This window comes from Trichoderma ghanense (genome assembly GCF_004382785.1).
Source record: "Trichoderma ghanense strain CCMA-1212 chromosome Unknown scaffold_6, whole genome shotgun sequence".
NCBI classification, from domain to species: Eukaryota; Fungi; Ascomycota; class Sordariomycetes; order Hypocreales; family Hypocreaceae; genus Trichoderma; species Trichoderma ghanense.
Window position 1 is genome coordinate 545,170 of NW_027395669.1, and position 18,142 is coordinate 563,311.

The 18,142-nt window shown below is 56.9% G+C and overlaps 6 protein-coding genes across 6 annotated transcripts; 3 read left to right on the plus strand and 3 right to left on the minus strand.

Moving 5' to 3' along the window:
- Positions 1 to 448: 448 nt before the first annotated feature.
- CCMA1212_005793 (Beta-apo-4'-carotenal oxygenase) lies at positions 449 to 2,154 on the plus strand (the record flags this gene model as incomplete). The annotated part of the gene is made up of 2 exons (XM_073703038.1): positions 449 to 1,640; positions 1,736 to 2,154. 2 exons carry the CDS (start codon positions 449 to 451, stop codon positions 2,152 to 2,154), a joined length of 1,611 nt encoding a protein of 536 aa, XP_073558313.1.
- A 361-nt stretch (positions 2,155 to 2,515) lies between these two features.
- CCMA1212_005794 (Exosome complex component rrp4) lies at positions 2,516 to 4,226 on the minus strand (the record flags this gene model as incomplete). The annotated part of the gene is made up of 3 exons (XM_073703039.1): positions 2,516 to 3,344; positions 3,560 to 3,990; positions 4,221 to 4,226. The coding sequence occupies 3 exons, from the start codon at positions 4,224 to 4,226 to the stop codon at positions 2,516 to 2,518; spliced, it is 1,266 nt and encodes a 421-aa protein (XP_073558312.1).
- Positions 4,227 to 4,597: 371 nt separating this feature from the next.
- CCMA1212_005795 (uncharacterized protein) lies at positions 4,598 to 4,990 on the minus strand (the record flags this gene model as incomplete). Its single annotated transcript, XM_073703040.1, has 2 exons — positions 4,868 to 4,990; positions 4,598 to 4,779 (listed from the first exon to the last, which is right to left on the minus strand). Exons 1-2 carry the CDS (start codon positions 4,974 to 4,976, stop codon positions 4,598 to 4,600), a joined length of 291 nt encoding a protein of 96 aa, XP_073558311.1. The 5' UTR covers positions 4,977 to 4,990.
- Positions 4,991 to 5,208: 218 nt separating this feature from the next.
- Positions 5,209 to 10,081, plus strand: CCMA1212_005796 (AP-3 complex subunit mu-1; the record flags this gene model as incomplete). Its single annotated transcript, XM_073703041.1, has 7 exons — positions 5,209 to 5,296; positions 5,353 to 5,772; positions 5,839 to 6,958; positions 7,340 to 7,694; positions 7,788 to 8,860; positions 9,226 to 9,354; positions 9,440 to 10,081. Exons 1-7 carry the CDS (start codon positions 5,250 to 5,252, stop codon positions 10,079 to 10,081), a joined length of 3,786 nt encoding a protein of 1,261 aa, XP_073558310.1. The 5' UTR covers positions 5,209 to 5,249.
- A 238-nt stretch (positions 10,082 to 10,319) lies between these two features.
- On the minus strand, positions 10,320 to 12,272 carry CCMA1212_005797 (Lactation elevated protein 1; the record flags this gene model as incomplete). Its single annotated transcript, XM_073703042.1, has 1 exon — positions 10,320 to 12,272. One exon carries the CDS (start codon positions 12,270 to 12,272, stop codon positions 10,320 to 10,322), a length of 1,953 nt encoding a protein of 650 aa, XP_073558309.1.
- A 1,236-nt stretch (positions 12,273 to 13,508) lies between these two features.
- CCMA1212_005798 (Nucleoporin NUP133) lies at positions 13,509 to 17,897 on the plus strand (the record flags this gene model as incomplete). The annotated part of the gene is made up of 4 exons (XM_073703043.1): positions 13,509 to 13,847; positions 13,956 to 14,025; positions 14,090 to 17,503; positions 17,572 to 17,897. The coding sequence occupies 4 exons, from the start codon at positions 13,509 to 13,511 to the stop codon at positions 17,895 to 17,897; spliced, it is 4,149 nt and encodes a 1,382-aa protein (XP_073558308.1).
- Positions 17,898 to 18,142: the final 245 nt, after the last annotated feature.

The following is an 18,142-nucleotide window of genomic DNA, read 5'->3' on the forward strand; positions in this document are numbered from 1 at the left end:
TGTGACTTGTTGGTTACGCGAATTGCCGAACTATCTGCTAGCGGCAGGCCGCGGGGGGACCGGCAAGGATCTCGTTGAAGAAGCGACCGGGATTCATCCATTCAACGGAGCCAGACGGGGTTGCAGTTGGTTGCTTTGCCTTCGAGGTCTCTAGCTGTTATTTCCACATGCCACCCGAGCTGCTGCTGCTGCTACCGCGGTCTGTTGTTGCGGGTTGTTTGATGCCAGAAGAGGAGCCGGCCATTGCGACGCTGAAGCCGGGAATTTCTGATTGCTACCTGGCTTGAACTCTTTGCCCGCAACTCCGCACTGATGATCCATCACCACCATCCATCGTCGCCACAGCATCGCCATCACCGGTCGCTGTCGTCTCTCTACTTGCTTCTCGACGGCTGCTGAGCCGTTGTCCTACCACTACTTTCCTACACATTCAAAGGCTGCCGACATCATGGCGCTCGAGACGACTGGCAGCGGCAGCATCCCGCCGCTGGAATTGACCTCCCTCGACGACATCACGGCCAAGTATAACACGCTCCGGACGACGTTCCGCTCCGGCCGCACCAAGGATGTCGAGTACCGCAAGCAGCAGATCCGCCGCCTGTACTGGGCCATTGTGGACAACGCCGAGCTGATCGAGCTGGCCCTGCACAAGGACATGCGCAAGTCCAAGTTCGAGGCCAACATCTCCGAGATCGACTGGTGCAAGCAGGAGTGCCTCGACGCCGTCGCCGGCCTCGACGACTGGATCAAGGACGAGCCCGTCCGCGGCCTGCCGCTGCAGTTCCTGCCCATGAAGCCGCGCGTCCGCAACGAGCCGCTGGGCACCATCCTCAACATTGGCGCCTACAACTTCCCCTTCCAGCTCAGCTTCACGCCGCTCGTGGGCGCCATCGCCGCCGGCAACACGGTCCTGCTCAAGCCCTCGGAGCTGTCGCCGCACTCGGCCATGGTGATCAAGAAGATTGTCGACGAGGCGCTGGACCCCGAGAGCTACGCCTGCGTCAACGGCGGCATCGACGAGACCAAGCACGTCCTGGAGCACAAGTTTGACAAGATCGTCTTCACCGGCGGCCGGCGGACGGGCACCATCATTGCGCAGAAGGCGGCCGAGACGCTGACGCCGGTGCTGCTCGAGCTGGGCGGCCAGAACCCGGCCTTTGTCACGCGAAAGGGCGACGTCAAGCTCGCGGCCCGGCGCCTGCTGTGGCAAAAGTGCCTCAACGCCGGCCAGGTCTGCCTCTCCCACAACTACGTCCTCGTCGAGCGCTGCGTCCTCAACAAGTTCGTCGACGAGGTCAAGAAGCAGTACGCCGTCTTCATGCCCCAGGGCGCAAAGGCGAGCCCGGATTTCTCCCGCATCGTCAACCAGGGCCACTTCAACCGGTTGAAGAAGATGCTGGACAGCTCCAAGGGCACCATTGTCATGGGCGGATCGATGGACGAGTCAGACTGCTTCATTGAGCCCACGGTTGTCCTGGTGAACGATATCCACGACAGCATGATTGTGGAGGAGACGTTTGGCCCCATATGGTCCATTCTGCCCTTTGATACCTTGGACGAAGCCATCAACATTGCCAACGAGGTCGATCCGACGCCGTTGGCTCTCTTTACCTTTGGCTCGGATGCAGAGAATGAGAAAGGTATGACCCAATCCCCCAAAAAGCAGCACCGTATACCCGCTCAGCCCGCTTTGTATGAGGAAACCCCAAAGAGCTAATCTAACATGCTTCTGCAGTACTCAACAACGTGACATCAGGAGGAGCCACCATGAACGACGGCTTCTTCCACTCCATGCTCAACCAGACTCCCCTCGGCGGCGTCGGCTCGTCCGGCATGGGCAACTACCACGGCTACTACTCCTTCAAATGCTTCAGCCACCAGCGGCCCATCGCAAAGGTGCCCGCCTGGACCGACAAGCTGCTGCGCGTGCGGTACATGCCGTACTCGGCCAGCGAGTACAAGCGCCACCGCCGCATCAACGCGCTCAAGGCCGACTTTGACCGCGACGGCCGGGTCGTCAAGGGCCTCCGGTACTGGGTCTCGGTGCTGCTGAGCCTGGGCTCCAAGAGCGCGGCCGGCCTCGTTGTCAGGTGGGGGGTTCTCGTTGCCTTGGCTGTGACACTGGGTCTGAAACGCAATTCTTTAGGGATGTGAATCCGGGGGCGAGCCAAGTGAAGCAATAGGCTTCGCAGGCACTTCTCTCAGATTCTGCATTGCACGAGCTTCTTCGTTGTAGACTCTTTTGAGGAGAGGGCATGAGCATGAAGATGTATGTTTATACATTTGACTTCAGCGTTTGATGAGGTTCACAAGCCTGAGATACCGTGGATTTTGTAGAGCCACACATTCATGTATTAAGTAATAGGATGCCTTGGGGTTCGCCCTGCAAATGGAATCTTTGTGCTGTCTAGCCGAAGGACCTATTGATGAGAAGAAACGGTTCTTGACGAATCTGAAATCCAATCCCCAGTGACCTGTACAGCGCCTCTACTCTTCCCCCCACCCCCCCCTTCTTTCACCGCCCGGATAACGCTGCAGCAAGCCTCTGCCCCCTCTCGCCCCCAAGATAGATGTCATCCTCCGCAGACTCCCTGCCAAACTCGACAGCCTCGAGATAGCCCCTGGTGACGGTGTCCTCGTCGACCTTGATGCCGTTCTCCACCAGCGCGAGGATGACGCTCCGGCAGCGCGCAATCTCGCGCATGGTGGGCACGTCAATGTGGTTGTTCTGGCTCGAGTAGATCTGCGAGCTGACGCTCTCCTCCATGCGGTTGATGCCGGCGGCCTCGGCGGCGACGTCGCTCTCGAGGTGCTTGCTGATCCAGATGTATCCGTTGACGCCGAGCAGGACGTCAATCTTGCCGCCGCCGTTTGCCGTCTCCATGGTCCACAGCTGGCGCTTGGAGCGGACGACGCCTCCCCCGCCTCCCGTGCCCCCCACGGCGACGAACACTCCGTTCCGGAGCTTGCCGTACTTTAGGCTGCGCGTGTGCAGGCTGGCGGCGCCGTCCTGGTGCAGCTGCTGGACCTCGGCGACGAGCAGGTCGCCCTCTGCGAAGAAGCTCCTGATCTGGAGCTCGTCCGTCTCGGTGCGCTTGCGGAGGATGCCGCCGGGGAGGTTGATGGCGGAGATTTGCAGGATGGCGAGCTGCGCGGCGGCGACGTCGACGCGCCACCGCTTGGCCTGGACCTCGACGATGCGGCCGACGACGAGGTCGCCGATCTCGGGGTTGTAGCGGGCGCGCAGGGGCCGCACGGAGAGGAGCTTGTTGGTGCGGGTGAGGGTGCCGGCGAGGGAGGAGGTGATGTTTGTTGTGCTGGGGGGGACGTATGTTCCGTGGCCGCTGGGAGGGGAAAAAGTCAGTATGTGGTTGTGGATATATGAGATAACGTGAAGAGATGTGTAGATGGCTATGTGTGGGTTTGATGTGATGGTGATGGTGATGAGCTTGGTTGGTATGGTAGGGAGGATAGGAAGATGGTAAGAGAGGAGAGTGGTGGTGATGACGATGTCATAGCACAAGAAGATGAAAGGCAAGATGTTCGGGGGCTCAAGTACCGCATCCATTGGGGATTCGACGTAACGACTGTCCCCGGCGTGAGAATCTGATCTCTCGCATCCGCCTCCTCCTCATCCAGATCCCCATCCTCGTCGACACTTTCGTCGTCTTGCATCTGAACGTCGCCCTGGACGGCCGCTCCGCCCATCTCCGAGTCTGAGTCTGAATCTGAGGCAACGTCCATGTCAATGTCCACTGCGCGCGGCCGCCGAGGGGCCGGCGTGCTGGGCTGAGGGTTGAGGATTGTGATGGGCATGGCTTGTGAGTATGGCGGTCTCTTCCTGGGTGAGGAATCGGACGGCGGGAGGAGAGCGCCGGAATTTTGTCCGTGGCTCGAATTGAGACTCAAACTGCTCGCTTGTTTGTGGACTATGCTATTATGTCGGCCTTGGGCGCTGGATTGATGTTCTTTGGTGACGGTTTGATATGTCTTTTGAGTGAGTGAGTGATGTTGTTTTTGCTTTGTATGAAAAAGTTCAGTGTGATGAAAGGTTGAAAGTGGGGCCGAAGTTTGGCGCTGCCGGCCTGCGTTTTTGGCTGGTGAGCTGCTTGCTGGATGGCAGCAATATCACGATTAAGCAGGAGAGCCATGAGATGCTCCGAGACACATAAGACTTGACTGAGAATTATTAAGATTGTGATGAAGCTCTTACGGCTTACTTTCATCGTGTATTCTACGCTGCCCTTGCAATGTCAAGTCTTACTAGCACGCCCAATGAGCAACTGAACTCTGCAAGTCTACCGCAGAACGTCTTCGAAATAGCAAAGGTAAGGTAGGGGACATTGGTCGAAAGAGGAGAGAACATGAGTCCCGCGTTCAGCTTTTCCCGTGCCTATAAACGCCGTATCCCATGCTGTTGCCCAGTCATATACAATAGAGATAGTACACTAATATACACACGTTCATTGCTTCATCCAACCGCCTTCATCATGCCTTCGCTGGTCACGTACGGGTTGCATCCGGCATGGCCTTGGCTTTGTAAAGAAGCCGCGGGCTTAACAATTGCGAAGAAAATCGTCCATCACTTCGCAATGGCTCATTTAAAGGCCCTCCAGAGGCCCATCCAGGCGAGACTGGCCGAAATCGTGACGATGCCAAACTTGCGACTCCTCATGCCGAACATGGACTTGCTCTGCAGAATGACGGCCCTCTGCTTCTCCAGCTGCGACATGCCCGAGAAGTAGCTGTACGCTGCAAGGCCGAAGAATGCGCCACTTCCTGTGAAACAGTCAGCCAGCCGTACAATTTTCTTCTCCATCACATGAAGAGCTTGAAGCTAGGTAGGTCAGGAATCAGAGGGACCAACCTATGACTTTGCAAGGCAAGCAATCGTCGCCGCGATCCTGGCGCAAAATGTCCTGCAGCCGCTCCGGCTTCTCGAGCGAGTGAAGGGTCGGGATCTTGTCGCCGGCCATGATGAAGAAGCCCGCTGTTTGTCTAGAACAGTTTGATACCTTTTCAGCATCTAGCTATGCAAGAAAGTCTGGCTGACTGGGAGGATTTCGAGCTTCAAAGATGCCGCAAGTAGCGACAAGCGGTGATTGGCTCAGGCTCGTTAGTCAGCGCCATCGCATTCGACTGCCCCGAGTTTCGTCATGCTGTACAAAGTACTTGTACTTGGTAGTCGCGCGACTCAAATCGCTGCAGCTTCTGGCAAACCGTTTGGCTGGGCAAGGCGCTGGGCTGTCATGATGAACGGCGTTATTGAAGCGCTGCACATCTACGATGACAACAGGTGAGCCCGTCGCCCTCTGAAAAGGGCCTCTGGAAGCTCTGCTGACTTGCCTCAAGAAACCCCATCCTGTCGCACACCTACACCGGGCGGCCGCTCTCGGCCTCCCACCTTCTGTCCCTCTATCTCGAGCATCCGTTTCCGCGGCCGAGCCTGATCTACCTGCCCAACGCCAACCCGCCGACGCTCGTCTTCAGCCTGACGCACTCCAACCTGCTGTTCCTGGCCACTTCGTCCACCGAGATCGAACCGCTCCTCGTGCTCGAGTTCCTGCACCGGATCGTCGATGCATTTGAAGACTTTGTGGGGGCGCCCTTGCTGGCTGTCAAGCTCGAGAGCAACTACGATGTCATTGCGCAGCTTCTGACGGAGATGTGCGACGCGGGCACGGTCAGCACGACAGAGCCCAATGCTCTGCGAGAGGTGGTCGAGATGGAGGGCTGGGTCGACAAGCTGCTCGGTAGCATCAACTTGCCTGGGTATGTGTCCAGCAGATACGTGATGGCATAGCGTAATGGTCTCCTGTCGACTAACGTTGTGAGCAGGAAATCTCCGCTCAACACAAACTCAGCCGCACCGTCGCTGATAGCCTCCAACACGCCAGCCCTGCCCTGGAGACGAGCCAACGTACGGCACACCTCAAACGAGCTCTACGCCGACGTTGTCGAGACCCTGTCCGTAACGCTGGCTCCTTCAGGGAGGCCGCTGGCTGCATTCGCTAATGGAACGATTGCGTTCACGTCAAAGGTGTCGGGGGTTCCGGATGTCCTGGTGACGCTCGGCAGTCCCTCGGGGAAGCATAACATAGGCGGCTTCATGGAACTGCCCGTCTTTCACCCATGCGTTCGATTGGCACGGTGGAATGAGCGGCCTGGAGAATTGAGCTTCATACCACCCGACGGGCGGTTCATCCTGGCTGGCTACGAGGTTGATCTGTTACCATTCGCTAGTGGGAAGAGTGGGAGCGTCAGCTCAAACAATCTCAAGCTTCCGGTCAACCTTGAGATGAAAACCGGGCTTGGGCCCGTGGGATCCGAGTTTGAGGTCAGGCTGCAAACCAACAAGATCTTTGGCACGCCGAATTCATCATCAGCGGTCAGCCAATTGGGCCGCGCAGGCGTTCCTGGACGGCTATCGTCACCACATCCCGGGAGCCCAAGCTCGCCGCTACTAGATGATTTGATTGTCACCATTCCTCTGCCCGAAGACGTCAGGAACTTGTCTGATATCAGGCCGTCCAGGGGGGATGCAAGCTTCAACAGAGCCGAGGGGCGACTCGAGTGGCACATCCCGGCAAAGGAGATTTCTGGCCCGACGTCTCATTTCGGATTGAGGTGTACGGTAGTGGGATCTCTAGCTGACGACGAAGAGGAAGAGTTTGATCCTACGGGATTCGGGTTTGGCACCGACTATTCATACAACGAGCCATACCAAAGCACGACGGCCGCCAAGTCAGGCAAGGACAAGGTGGGCGCGGATGATGAGCAGGACCCCAAGAAGACGGCGCAGAACAAGATTCTGATGCCTAGTTCGGCCGCCGTGAGCTTCTCCGTCAAGGGATGGCTGGCGAGCGGGCTGAAGATTGAGAGCATAGTATTAGACTCGAGGAAAAGCCGGGGGCTCAGCGAGGGCGTGAAGCCGTACAAGGGCGTCAAGTACCTGACGGTCAGCAAGGGAGGAGTAGAGATTCGTTGCTAATAGACTGCTAGAACACGGCGTTGCATTGGCCGTCTCATTGTTGATTTCTTTATGCTGAGCCAATGATGCCGTCCAGCCAGATGCCCGAGTCAAGACCGAGGCAGCTTCGAGGCTAAACCCCCCTGGCAGTCATAATTCAACAGCACCATTGATACTGGCAGCAGATCCTCTGAACCCAACAGTCTTGTTCGCCCGAACAATGAAATGCAGCATCCATGTGTCAAGTCGAGCTATAGATGCTGAGTCTGATTGCTCTCTTTTGTAGACCAAACAGCCAATGGCTCGGTGACAGCTCGGCAACCGCTTACTTGTGGTCGTAGCTTGTGCCCCACGTGCTTCTTGTCCAAGTGCGTCACTGCTTCTGCATCCTCGGGTGAACTTCTCCTTCGTCTTCACTTACACCACCTGTCGCATTCCATCCTCACCTCCCCTCATGCCGATTCTGGCCCTGCAAAGCGCGACATTGAGCTGAGAGAAGGCGGAATCTCTGTGGCTTCCCGCATTGGTCGTCGCCAGGCCATGAAGCGCTTCGCGGGCCCTGTTCTGCAGCGCCGGCGCGGCGCGAGGGTCAGCCGAGATGCGTCAGAGCTGACACGGGCTCTGCGATGCTGCGCGCCGGCCTCGGGAGCATCTGCTGCGTCTTGCCCGGTGCGATGGGGCTCGAGCCGGCCTGGGAGGCCGCGGACGGCGATTTTCTTCCCGGGTGAGCTGCTGTTTCTGCCTGTGCGAATGCCGAGGTCGGGCAAGGGAACCCTGTGTGACTGATGATGCGTGATTGCGCGTTTGCGCCGAGCAGGCCAGGGAGTGCAAAAGGTCGGCATGCTGTCGCCGTGGCTCGAGGCGTTTCCCGCGACGGCTGCGCACGTCATCGAGGAGATTGACCACGTCGCCGGCTTCAAGATCTCCGACGTGATCCAGAACGGCCCGTCCAAGGTGCTGACCCAGACGACCATGGCCCAGCCCGCCATCATGGCCACGTCCATCTTCATCCTGCGCATCCTCGAGCGCGAGTTCAACTTTCGAGTCGCTGACCATTTCGACGTCACGCTGGGGCATTCGCTGGGCGAGTTCACGGCACTGGTCGCGGGGGGATACATTGCCTTTGAGGACAGCTACTACCTCGTGCAGCGGCGCGCGGCCGCCATGTCGGAGGCGACGAAGAAGGCGATTCAGGAGTATGGGGGCGAATACGGAATGGTGGCGGTGATTACGGAGCCGGAATACATGCAGCCCCTGATCAAGGCGATACGCGACTTCGTGGGGCACTCGAGCGACGGGAGCAAGTCGGAGAGCAGCGAGGACGTGCCGCCGATCGAGCAGGTGTTGATTGCCAACATCAACAGCAAGAACCAGATTGTCCTGAGCGGCAACATGGAGAGGATCAAGACGCTGATAGCGCATGTCCGCCAGTTCTTGGGCCACGATCCGCGCGCCGTGCGGCTGCACAGTGATAGCCCCTTTCACAGTCCCATCATGAAGCCCGCGGTGACGGTCATGAAGAATCTGCTAGCGAAGAAGAGCCGTGTGCCTGGTCGGGAAAAGGAAGACATGGTTACGTTCCCGGGGCTGATGCCGTGCATCAGCAATGTCTCGGCCAGGCCGTTTGAAAGCAAGGAGCAGCTGAAGGATTTGCTGGCCAGAGGGTGCCTTGAGACGGTTCGGTGGTGGGCGTCCATCAAGCATCTCGACCAGGAAGAGAAAGTCAGGCGATGGGTAGGCATTGGGCCTGGCAAGGTAGGAAGAAACCTGGTGGGAAAAGAGGTCGGCATGAGAGGCAAAGATTTAGTCAAGGGAGGCGGCGTATGGGCGATTACAGATCCGCTTGACGTGGAGGAGGTGCTGCGGGGATTGGAAGAGACGGCGAACATAGTAGATGACGAAGATGAGTGAAGGGGAGTTGATATTGTTGAAGATGATGTCAATATATAGACGAGTCGTGAGGATGGGCTGTATAGTATCAGCGTGTAAGATTGCATGTAAGATATGTCGGTGGAAGCAGTGACGGGTATGTTGGGATGAATGTCGAGTGTAATCAAGACAACAAGTTATTTATTCAAATACTGTACTGTTTACTATAATATCTCTCTCTGTACTGAAAAATTGTTGACTTTATACCAGCTATCCAAGAGGGTGTTGGCATTGACATGTGAAGCCTCTGTTGTGTTGTTGCGGCTACCCCCACAATGACGGACGAGGCACTCTAATTGTACGTGCATCCCAACCCACTTCCGCAGCTTAAGCTCCTGCACCTGCACCTCAACCTCAACCTCCAAACAACACCCCCCCCAAACCACCATAGGCAAAACAGCACAATGTCCGCCGCAATACCTTCAATCGCCTGCCTCGGCGTCATCGGGCGCAACGTAAGCCCTCAACCTCAACCCTATCCATCCTCCAAAGACCCAAAAAATTCCAAAGCAAAAACAGCAAAGCTGACCGAAAACGCAGAACAACCCCCTACACATCTCCATCTTCCCGTCCTACGACCCCCTAGCAAACGCCTTCACCCCGATCCGGAACCCCCTCCAGTTCTCCCTCCTCCTCTCCTCCACCATCGACGTCTTCGACCTCCGCTCCAAGAACAGCACCGCCTCGGGCGACTTTGGCCTGCTGCACGCCATCGACGACCGCCTCGCGGCGTACGGCTTCGAGACCAACACGGGCGTGCGCATGGTCTGCATCGTGGACATGCGCGGGCGGCGCGTCGAGGCGGGCGGCAGCGGCGCCGCCGGCCCGACGACGAGCTCTGTGGCTGCTGGCGGCGGCGGCATGGGTGCCGCGGCCGCGATGTCGGCTTCTTCCTTGGCCTCTGGCGGCGGTCCTTCGAGCTTGGCGGGTTCGTCTGCGGCGGCGGCGACGGCGAGGTCTGCCGTGGGGAGCGTGGGCGCGGGACTGCGCGACGCGGAGCTCAAGCCCGTGTTCAGGGCGATGCAGAGCGCGTACGTGAGGCTCCTCCAGAATCCGTTTTACGATCCTGACGAGCATGCGCCGTTGGGGGGGAAGGGCGGGAAGAGGATCACGAGCAAGAAGTTTGGGGATGCGATGAAGAGGATAGGGGAGGCGTGGACGCCTGGCGTCACGGCTTTGTGAGGGTCACAAGTTGAGCTGAGTGGGAGGATGTAGAGGGACCATGGCGCTTTCGGGCATTTGCATTGGCGTTTTGGGAGGGAGGAGGGCTGGCTGCTTTTTTTTTTTTTCCTTTTTTTTGATATCCGTGATTGATATGGTGGTGCCCTGGCATTGATTTCCTGTCTAGCGGGCTTGTAATATTCTACTGTAACTGTTTATCGTTCCTCTGCAGCGATGGTCTTTGAACTGTCGCCTTTGCCTATCTCCCCTCTTCGCTCTGCTTCTTCAGATGCTCGATTCTCCATCGCGACAGCCCTGCCACCTCATCCACCTCCACACTCCCCCCCATTCCCTCACCGCTACCCAGCTGCTTCCTCTCCAGTGGCTTCACCCGGTATGGCGTCGACGCCTCTCCCCCCTCCCAGTGCCGCGCCTCCGTCGCCAACGGCTGCCACCAATCCCCCTTCCTAGCGTGCCACCGCGCGCTGCACAGCTCCCACAGCCGCGACGCGGCCCTCTTGTAAGCGAAGCGCTCGTCCTCGCCCGTAAAGGCGCTCGTGTTGCCAAAGTCCACCGGCCGCTTCTGCAGGCCAAAGTCTGAATCTTGATCCGGGTCGTACTTGGACGTGGCGGATTTGGTGTCGTAGTAGGATACGTTGGGCCGGAAGGGGGCGATTTGGTCTTGGTAGACCTCGGCCACTGTTTCTGAATAGGTTGCGTCGTCTTTTAATGCATTTTCGCTGTTTTCATCATCTTTCCCTGGGGGACGATTCGTGGGCTGTAATGTTTTTGGAAAGAAGAGGTCGTCGGGGGGACTTTGGGCGCGGATGACGAGCTTGCAGCGGGCTTCGTACATGGCGTCGAGGAGGGTGATGAAGCGCCTTGCCTCGTTCTTGGCCAGGATTGTCAGTACGGGGACGCGGTCGATGATGAAGGTGTGGTATGTCGATGCCATGGTGAGATAGTCTGCTGGCCCGAAGGACTCGACGAGCTTGTCAAAGGTCCAGAAGACGAAGCCGTTGTGGTGGTGAGGTGCGACGACTTGGCGGCCGTAGACGATGAGTTTGGATGGTTCCCACGGGACTGGCCGGCTGTTGGATCCTAACACGACCTTCTGCACGTTTTGCGCAAAGGATTCGTCGTCTTCGTCAAAGAGATAATAGTAGGGCGGCCTCTTCTGGGCCTTGTCACTCTTATCTTCCTTTCTCTCAACTGGCGCAGCGACATGTGAGACATCATGGGCATCTGCCTGTGCTTGATTCTCAGAAGCAAGAGGACTAGATTCTTCTTCTCTCCTCCGCCAATCCTGGGCTCCCTCCATCTGCCAGAAATCACATCGCGCCTTGAGCACCTCGAGAAAAGCCGCAAAGTCGCTCGTCTGGCCAAAGAGCTCTCCTCGATTGCGCGACGCGCCCCCAAAGATCTTGCGTATGAGACCCCGCGACGTCGGCGCGTAGTCGATGCCCGTGGCGTTCTGCAGCTCCTCGGGCATGCGGTTCGACGAGGCCACGAGAACACCGCCGAGCTGGAAGAAGGCGACGAACAAGTTGCTGAGGATCTTGCTGGCCGCTCGGTCCGGCAGCTGGAACTCGTCTAGGAAGAGGATGGGGGACTCGTCGACGAGCTTCTTGGCCATCCAGAGGAGAGAGTACTCTGCGGCCGCGTCGGGAGACTGAGGACTGGACCTTCGATGCTTTTCGAGCTGCGACAGCGTGTAGAGCATGAACGTGTTGAAGTGCCATCGCTTCTTCTTCTGCGTGGGCAGGCCCTCGGCTAACAAGTCCAGGAGCATCGACTTCCCCGTGCCAACCTCCCCCGAGAGAAACAGTCCCTTGGGGGAGTCGATATCAATGGCCGTCTGGTGGTTCGTCAAAACCCGGGTCAGGGCAAGACTCTCCCTGCCCTCGGGCGTGTTGAGCAGATGCTTGAACAAGGGATTCCGCCATATTGAGTGGTTCCGCAGTGCCAGGATGCCCTCGCTGGTCTCTTCCTGCGGCGGCTTCTTCGTAGGCTCGGTGAGGCGGGCGACTTGGTCTAGTCGTTGACGATAGTCTGCTTGGGGAGAGTAGTCCTTTATACGGACGTAGATCTTGTGTAGGTGCCGTGCCAGACGGTGTTGGGCGGGATCGGGCGAGTAGATGCCTGCGGCTACTAGGGACTGGTATTTGACCAGAGGGTCGGTGATGGTGACTGCCGTGGAGAATCTCCTCATGCTGGCGATGTGGTTCATCTGTTTTACTCTTGGCATGTGGCCATTTGGGATATCATGGCTTGTGAAACGTGGTTGCTTGGTCGCTTTGATACAGTGGATGAGTGCCTGATACGGAGTTGTAATATGACCGCGGTTGACTAGAGCAAGGGATATATGGAGGATACAGTCAAATTTTGAGTCGAGAGGACAAGAAACGGTATGATAAGCTTGATATACCCAAGGTAGGTAGAGAGCCTCCGGGCACAATTGGACAGATGTTTGTATGAAGCTGTACGAGATTGGTGCCAGATCTCTCAAGTTTTCATACTGGCCGCCTTCCAAAACCCCATGGTGTAGCTGAGCTGGTGCCACTGTAAAAACTGCGCCGTCTCCCGCAGATCTTGCAAGCATCATCAAAGGGAAAGCAATGGTATCGCAACTATGGAGCATTATCTCGGTGATTTTTTCAACACAAAGTTCTCTTCTCACCTGGCTGGCGAATCATCAACACGCTCATATACATGCTATCCATGAATGCTTAAGGTATTCAGCCCTGGACTCCGAATCCAGCATTCGAGAAGCCCTCATGCAGTGCGAATGACCGTTACAGAGTACCACTTACTCGCAGCAAAAACTGTAGGCTGCTCCTTGTATATGCGCACGGTTTCACCAGCTACGAGCGTTTTCTCTTTGTCCTAGACGCCTGACGACAATGTGACTTTTGCTTTTGGAGATCGGAGGACTTTGTTTCCAAGTATCGTCTCTTCTCTGGTGCAGCGCTCGGGTACTTGCTCTTCAGGTACCGCGTGGGTGCGTCAGACGCTCCGGCGAGCCAGATCAGCGGTACCTTGAGAGTACTTCTTTCACCACCCCTAGCGAGTGCGAGAGCAAGTACCGTCTGGGACACCACCTCCGTGGGCCGGGGAATTCTGCCCACCTGTATTTCCAGTTGTTTTTTCGCCCACCGCCAGCAGCACCAATGAATCAAAGCCGCTGTTTTGCTTCTCTCACGCACTGCACCAAACCAGACCACACCACATCTGCTTGCCCTGTGGCTGGAGATCCATCTTGCATCTTCATTGCCTCCGTCCCGGCATTTCGACATGCCCTTCTGAGCCCCCTGCCATCATCGAATCCATCTGTCGCCGCCTCTCGAGCCCGTCAGCAGCTGCCATCGCGACTCGCGCGCCCGGCGCGATCCCTGCGATCTCGAAAATCTAGTCCTCGTCATATCCAGGCCTTTGCCGTCGAGCCACCATGTTCTCTCCATCCGCGAACGAAGGCGGCCCGGCCACGGCGACTCGCTCCCGACGGCGGTTGCGCCCCAAGAGCCAGGAACAGCTTGTCGCGGCCCCGAAGCCAAAGAGGCAGCGCGTGCCCTTGAGCGAGCAGACGTCGACCAACGCCGACGCCCAGCCTGAGATGGCTGAGGTCAGGCCCGAGAAGGCTGCAACGCCCGCCGACCCCAAGAAGGACGTCGCCATCGAGAATGTGGCCCCGGTGCAGACCGTTCTGCGCAAGGAGCTGATTGTCCGGACCAAGAAGCCCAAGCACGGCGACCGTGCTGCTCAAAAGGGTGACGGAAGCCTTCTCCTGGTAAGCTGCAAAGCTCCATCTAGCTTCAGAGCTCGCTTCGTCGCATCGGGGCGACTTTCATCAACTTTTCCCATTGTTCAATGCTGATGCATCTCTTTCCTACTATAGACAAGCACCAATGCATATACTGTCAGCAAACTACCAGCGCTTCCCGACAGAATCCGGAGCGACTGGTCTGGTACGCTTTACCTGAATATGTTTTTTTTTCCGCACATGCGGGCTTCGCGTACTAACTTGAGCAGGGAGCCAACACGCCGACATCTTCTCATCCTTCGGCTACGCCTTAACGCTGACGCCTACCCATGCTGTTGTTTGGCCCTACAACTCGACCTCGCAATCTCCCGAGACCTTCACCTTCACTCTACCGTCCTCCTCGAAGCCCAACGACGCCCTCCCCGTAGGATGCCTAGTCTCTCCCTCCGCCTCATCGACCGAGCCCGGCTTGGTCGTTGTCATGGCCACCACCGGCAAGGTTGTCTTTTGGGAGTCCATCTCCAGCGCCGCTACCTTCGCCTTCATCAAGAAAGACCGATCGGGCGTTGAGTACATGATCTCTGGAATGTCATCGGGCGAGAAAGTGGTGGCCATCACCAATGCAGAGACCGCGGGGTTTCTTCTTACTTTCAACAGCGGACGTCTCGCCTACATGAACGTACGCGATAGCCACGGACGACCGGCAATCTCTGTCCAGTTTCTGCGAAGCAGCTTGTCAAGCACCACCGGCGGCCTATTTGGCACCATTCGCTCTGCCTTTTCGCACCTGAGCCTCAAGGGGGACATTGCGGCTGTTCGGGCTGACAGGTCTGCGAGAGTTGGCGAAAAGAACATTGTGGCTCTGACCAACAAGGGCAAGCTGCAGTCGTGGAAGGTTCACCGCGGAGGCCATCACGAACCGTTTGGCGAATTCGACGCCCGAGAGTCCATCATATCAGCGCTCTGGGAAGTCGACCCCTCCTGCCGCGACCTTCCGGCCGAATCCTTCGAAGCCCTCGACTTCACCTACGTCCCGAGGGGCTTGGAGCACAAATACCTCGACCTCAGCAAGCTTAGCGCCGCCACTGCCACCGATGATCCGTCTGTCCAGCAACTCCTGCTGCTTGTCAGCTTGACCAGTCGGACCGTCTCCCGCTACGCCCTCGTGGAAGTCATCCTAACTCAGAGGAAGTTCCAAGTCGGCATGATCCGACCAATCACTTCATACACTACACCAGTCTCGCAGGCGGACTCTATTCAGGCGGTAAGGCCGCGACTCTATCTGCCACGCCCCGCGCTCGTAGCCTTTGCGGTATTTGATCGTGCCGCGGTAATAGCGTCCATTGCAGTGTCACCCGAGTCTCCTGATGCTCAGCTTCAGTCTGACACTCACACCTTGTCTCCTTCCTTTGAAGATGTCATTGACTTTCGCGAGGATAATGTCCATGAAGTCATTGGATCTGGGTTTGAAGAAATGCCGCCGCTGTCGACTACCACCGAGGAAAGCCGAGCAGCTCGAGCAAAGAGCAAAAACCCAGCCGTGGTGCTGGTGGTCCGTGGAGCCGGCGTCATTCGCATTGCAACCACGGATGTGGACAAGTTCGCCAGCGACCAACCTCCACAAGTGTCTGCCAAAAACAAACTGGAGCAGGCCGTCTTCTTTGGCACCAAGAAGAACAACCCTCTGGTGTTCAGTGCCCGCCAGGAGATCCAGTTCTCAAGGGATGAGATTGCCCAGGCTGCGCTGGAAGTCAGCAACGAGATTCTGAGTTCGACCACAGCCTACATTGCGACCTTGCCAGCCTCGTTGGAGGAGAATCTCATTGCACGATCGAATGCCTTGGAGAAGCTCATCCTGCATCTCAAGGCCACGGGGGCCAATCTGGACCGTTCAACTCGCTGGGCCCTGCTGCACAATGCAGAAAAGATGCACGTCGCAACGCTTCTCTGGAAACGACAAGAGGCCTTCGTTGCAGCACGCCCAGCAGATCTCAAGAAGACCCTGATCGGATACATTGTTGAGTTCATTCACGAGGACCAGAAGCATATGCCCAGCCCCGAAGTAGGCGAAGTCGATCGCATCCGCCACTGGTTCCTCAATGACATCTTCCGCCTCGAGCTGTTTGTTGCATGGGCATACGAAGTCATCAAGATCTTGTACAAGGACAAACTTTTGGATGACGCCAAGGTGACATACATGATTTATGAAGCTCTTCAAATCAACATCTGCGCCCTGCTGGGGGCTCTAGACTTTCGCAGAACCAACCTTGCCTTCTACGGGCTGGGTGATGAGAAGCTGAGATTGGGCATCCTGCGGGATGGATACGAAGGCCTCCCCGAGCCGTGGACGGGATGCCACTATGTTGCCAACAACATTGCGCGCCTAGTCGAGCTCTCGGATCAGTGGTATCTGAAGTGGACTCAGACAGATGCAGAGGAGACCACCAAGCCTGCGCACAGGCCGGACCCAGCCATCATTGAGAAGATATATAAAGACCTTCCGGCGGCTATTGACGGCATGCTCACCTCAATCCTGGAATATTCTCGATGGGCCGAGACGACACCAGACCAGAAATCAATAGGCCAGACATTTGCCAAGGAATACCACAAGGAAAGATACGAGAGACCCATCAGCCTTGCACGGGCAGGTAAATATGACGAAGGGGCTGCCATTGCCGAAAAGCACGGCTGTCTGGAAGGCCTGGCAGTCATTCTGCTCGACCACATGGAAGAGGTTGAGATGGTGGGCCGCGAGCCCGCACTCACCGCTTTGGAGCTGGAGAGTCTGGCCATCGTTAAGAGGGAGCAAGCGGAGCGGCTCAAGTCCAAGTTCACCCGGTATGGCCAAGAGTTTGCCTTCCCTGTTTACGAGTACCTGCTCAAGAAACACGGCGTTGAGGCGGTGTTGGCCTTCGAGCTTGAAACATATGGTTACAAGACACGGTTCCTTCGCAGCAGGCCTGAGCTGGCGCGGATATCGTGGATCAACGACATTCAGCAAGAGAAGCAAGTCGGCCATGCTGCAGAAACGCTTATTCACCTCGCCCTTGAAAAGGAGCAGCAAGTGTGGAACAAGAAGATTGAGCTCAGTCTTGGGAAACTGGCCCTGCTGGCGGAGCTGGAGCAGAAGACGCAGCCAAAGTCGCAGCCGACAGACTACAAAGCCAGCCCCGAAGAAGTCCGCATTGACCAGCAAATCAAGCACGTTGACAAGGAGCTCGTCACGGTCAAGGTTCAGGATGAGCTCTACGCTCAAATTCTCCCCAGCACTTACGATGCTGTTGACGAAGCCGCGGCTTTGAACCTTGCCATGGAGGCCCATGCTGCAAACATACCCAAGCGCCAGAAGGTCCTCCGCCAGCTTTTCGAAGATGGCATGGAGAGGCTGCTCAAGCACGAGGTTCTCGATCCCATGACGCTCATTGACTTGTTGACCCTCGCGGATATTAGCCCAGAATCCCGAGTGATGACGGAACATCCGTTCTGGTTGGCGCTCAGGGTGGCTGAGTCCAGTTGCAGCGGCGATGAGCTCCGGGAAGCGAAGCGGCTCGTGTGGAGGAGGCTCTTCATCCGAGATGATTGGGCCAAGATCAACGACACGCAGCTGAAAGATGATCGTGAAGTTGTGGAGAGACTGGCAAGCACTGAGCTGTATGCCATGCTCTCGGACTGCGTTCGACACCGTAAGTTGACCCCAGAGAGGCCCGGTACGAGGGAACAAGGAAGGACAAGAGCTAACGGTGTTCATTAGAGGATGCCCAAACCGACTTTAGGCCTATGACGCCGAGAGAAGCCCTTGGTGCTTTTACGGAGCAGCTTGATCGTCGCTTCCGCGACTTTGACGCGAGCATGAGGACAAAGCTCATCGACTGCATGCACCACGAGGACAAGCTCCTCACCCAACACATTGAAAAGCACCGTCTCACAGAATGGCTACGCACTGCGCTGGAAGCGGCGCAAGCCCAGCACGACAAGGAGAAGCAGGAAACGCAGAATGCCATTGCACCCATGACTTTGGGCGCCCCCCTCATTGACGGCAATACCACCGCTACTAGCACTAATGGCAAGGCCCTCTAAGAGAAAGAGTGAATACAAGGGCCACTCGGAGTGATCCGAGTATGGGACGAAAAGGGAGGGAACAAAGGCGGGAAGAGGGACCATCAAATGAAAGAAAGGGAAAAAACAATAAAACACGTAAAGAGAAACGAATCTTGGCAAGTGGTTTTTGTCATTGGGCGGCGTTTGGCTAAATTCGTTCTTGGTACTTATCATGTTCCATCATCGATGCTGTATTATAAAAATTCTCAAGCAAGGAACGAGGG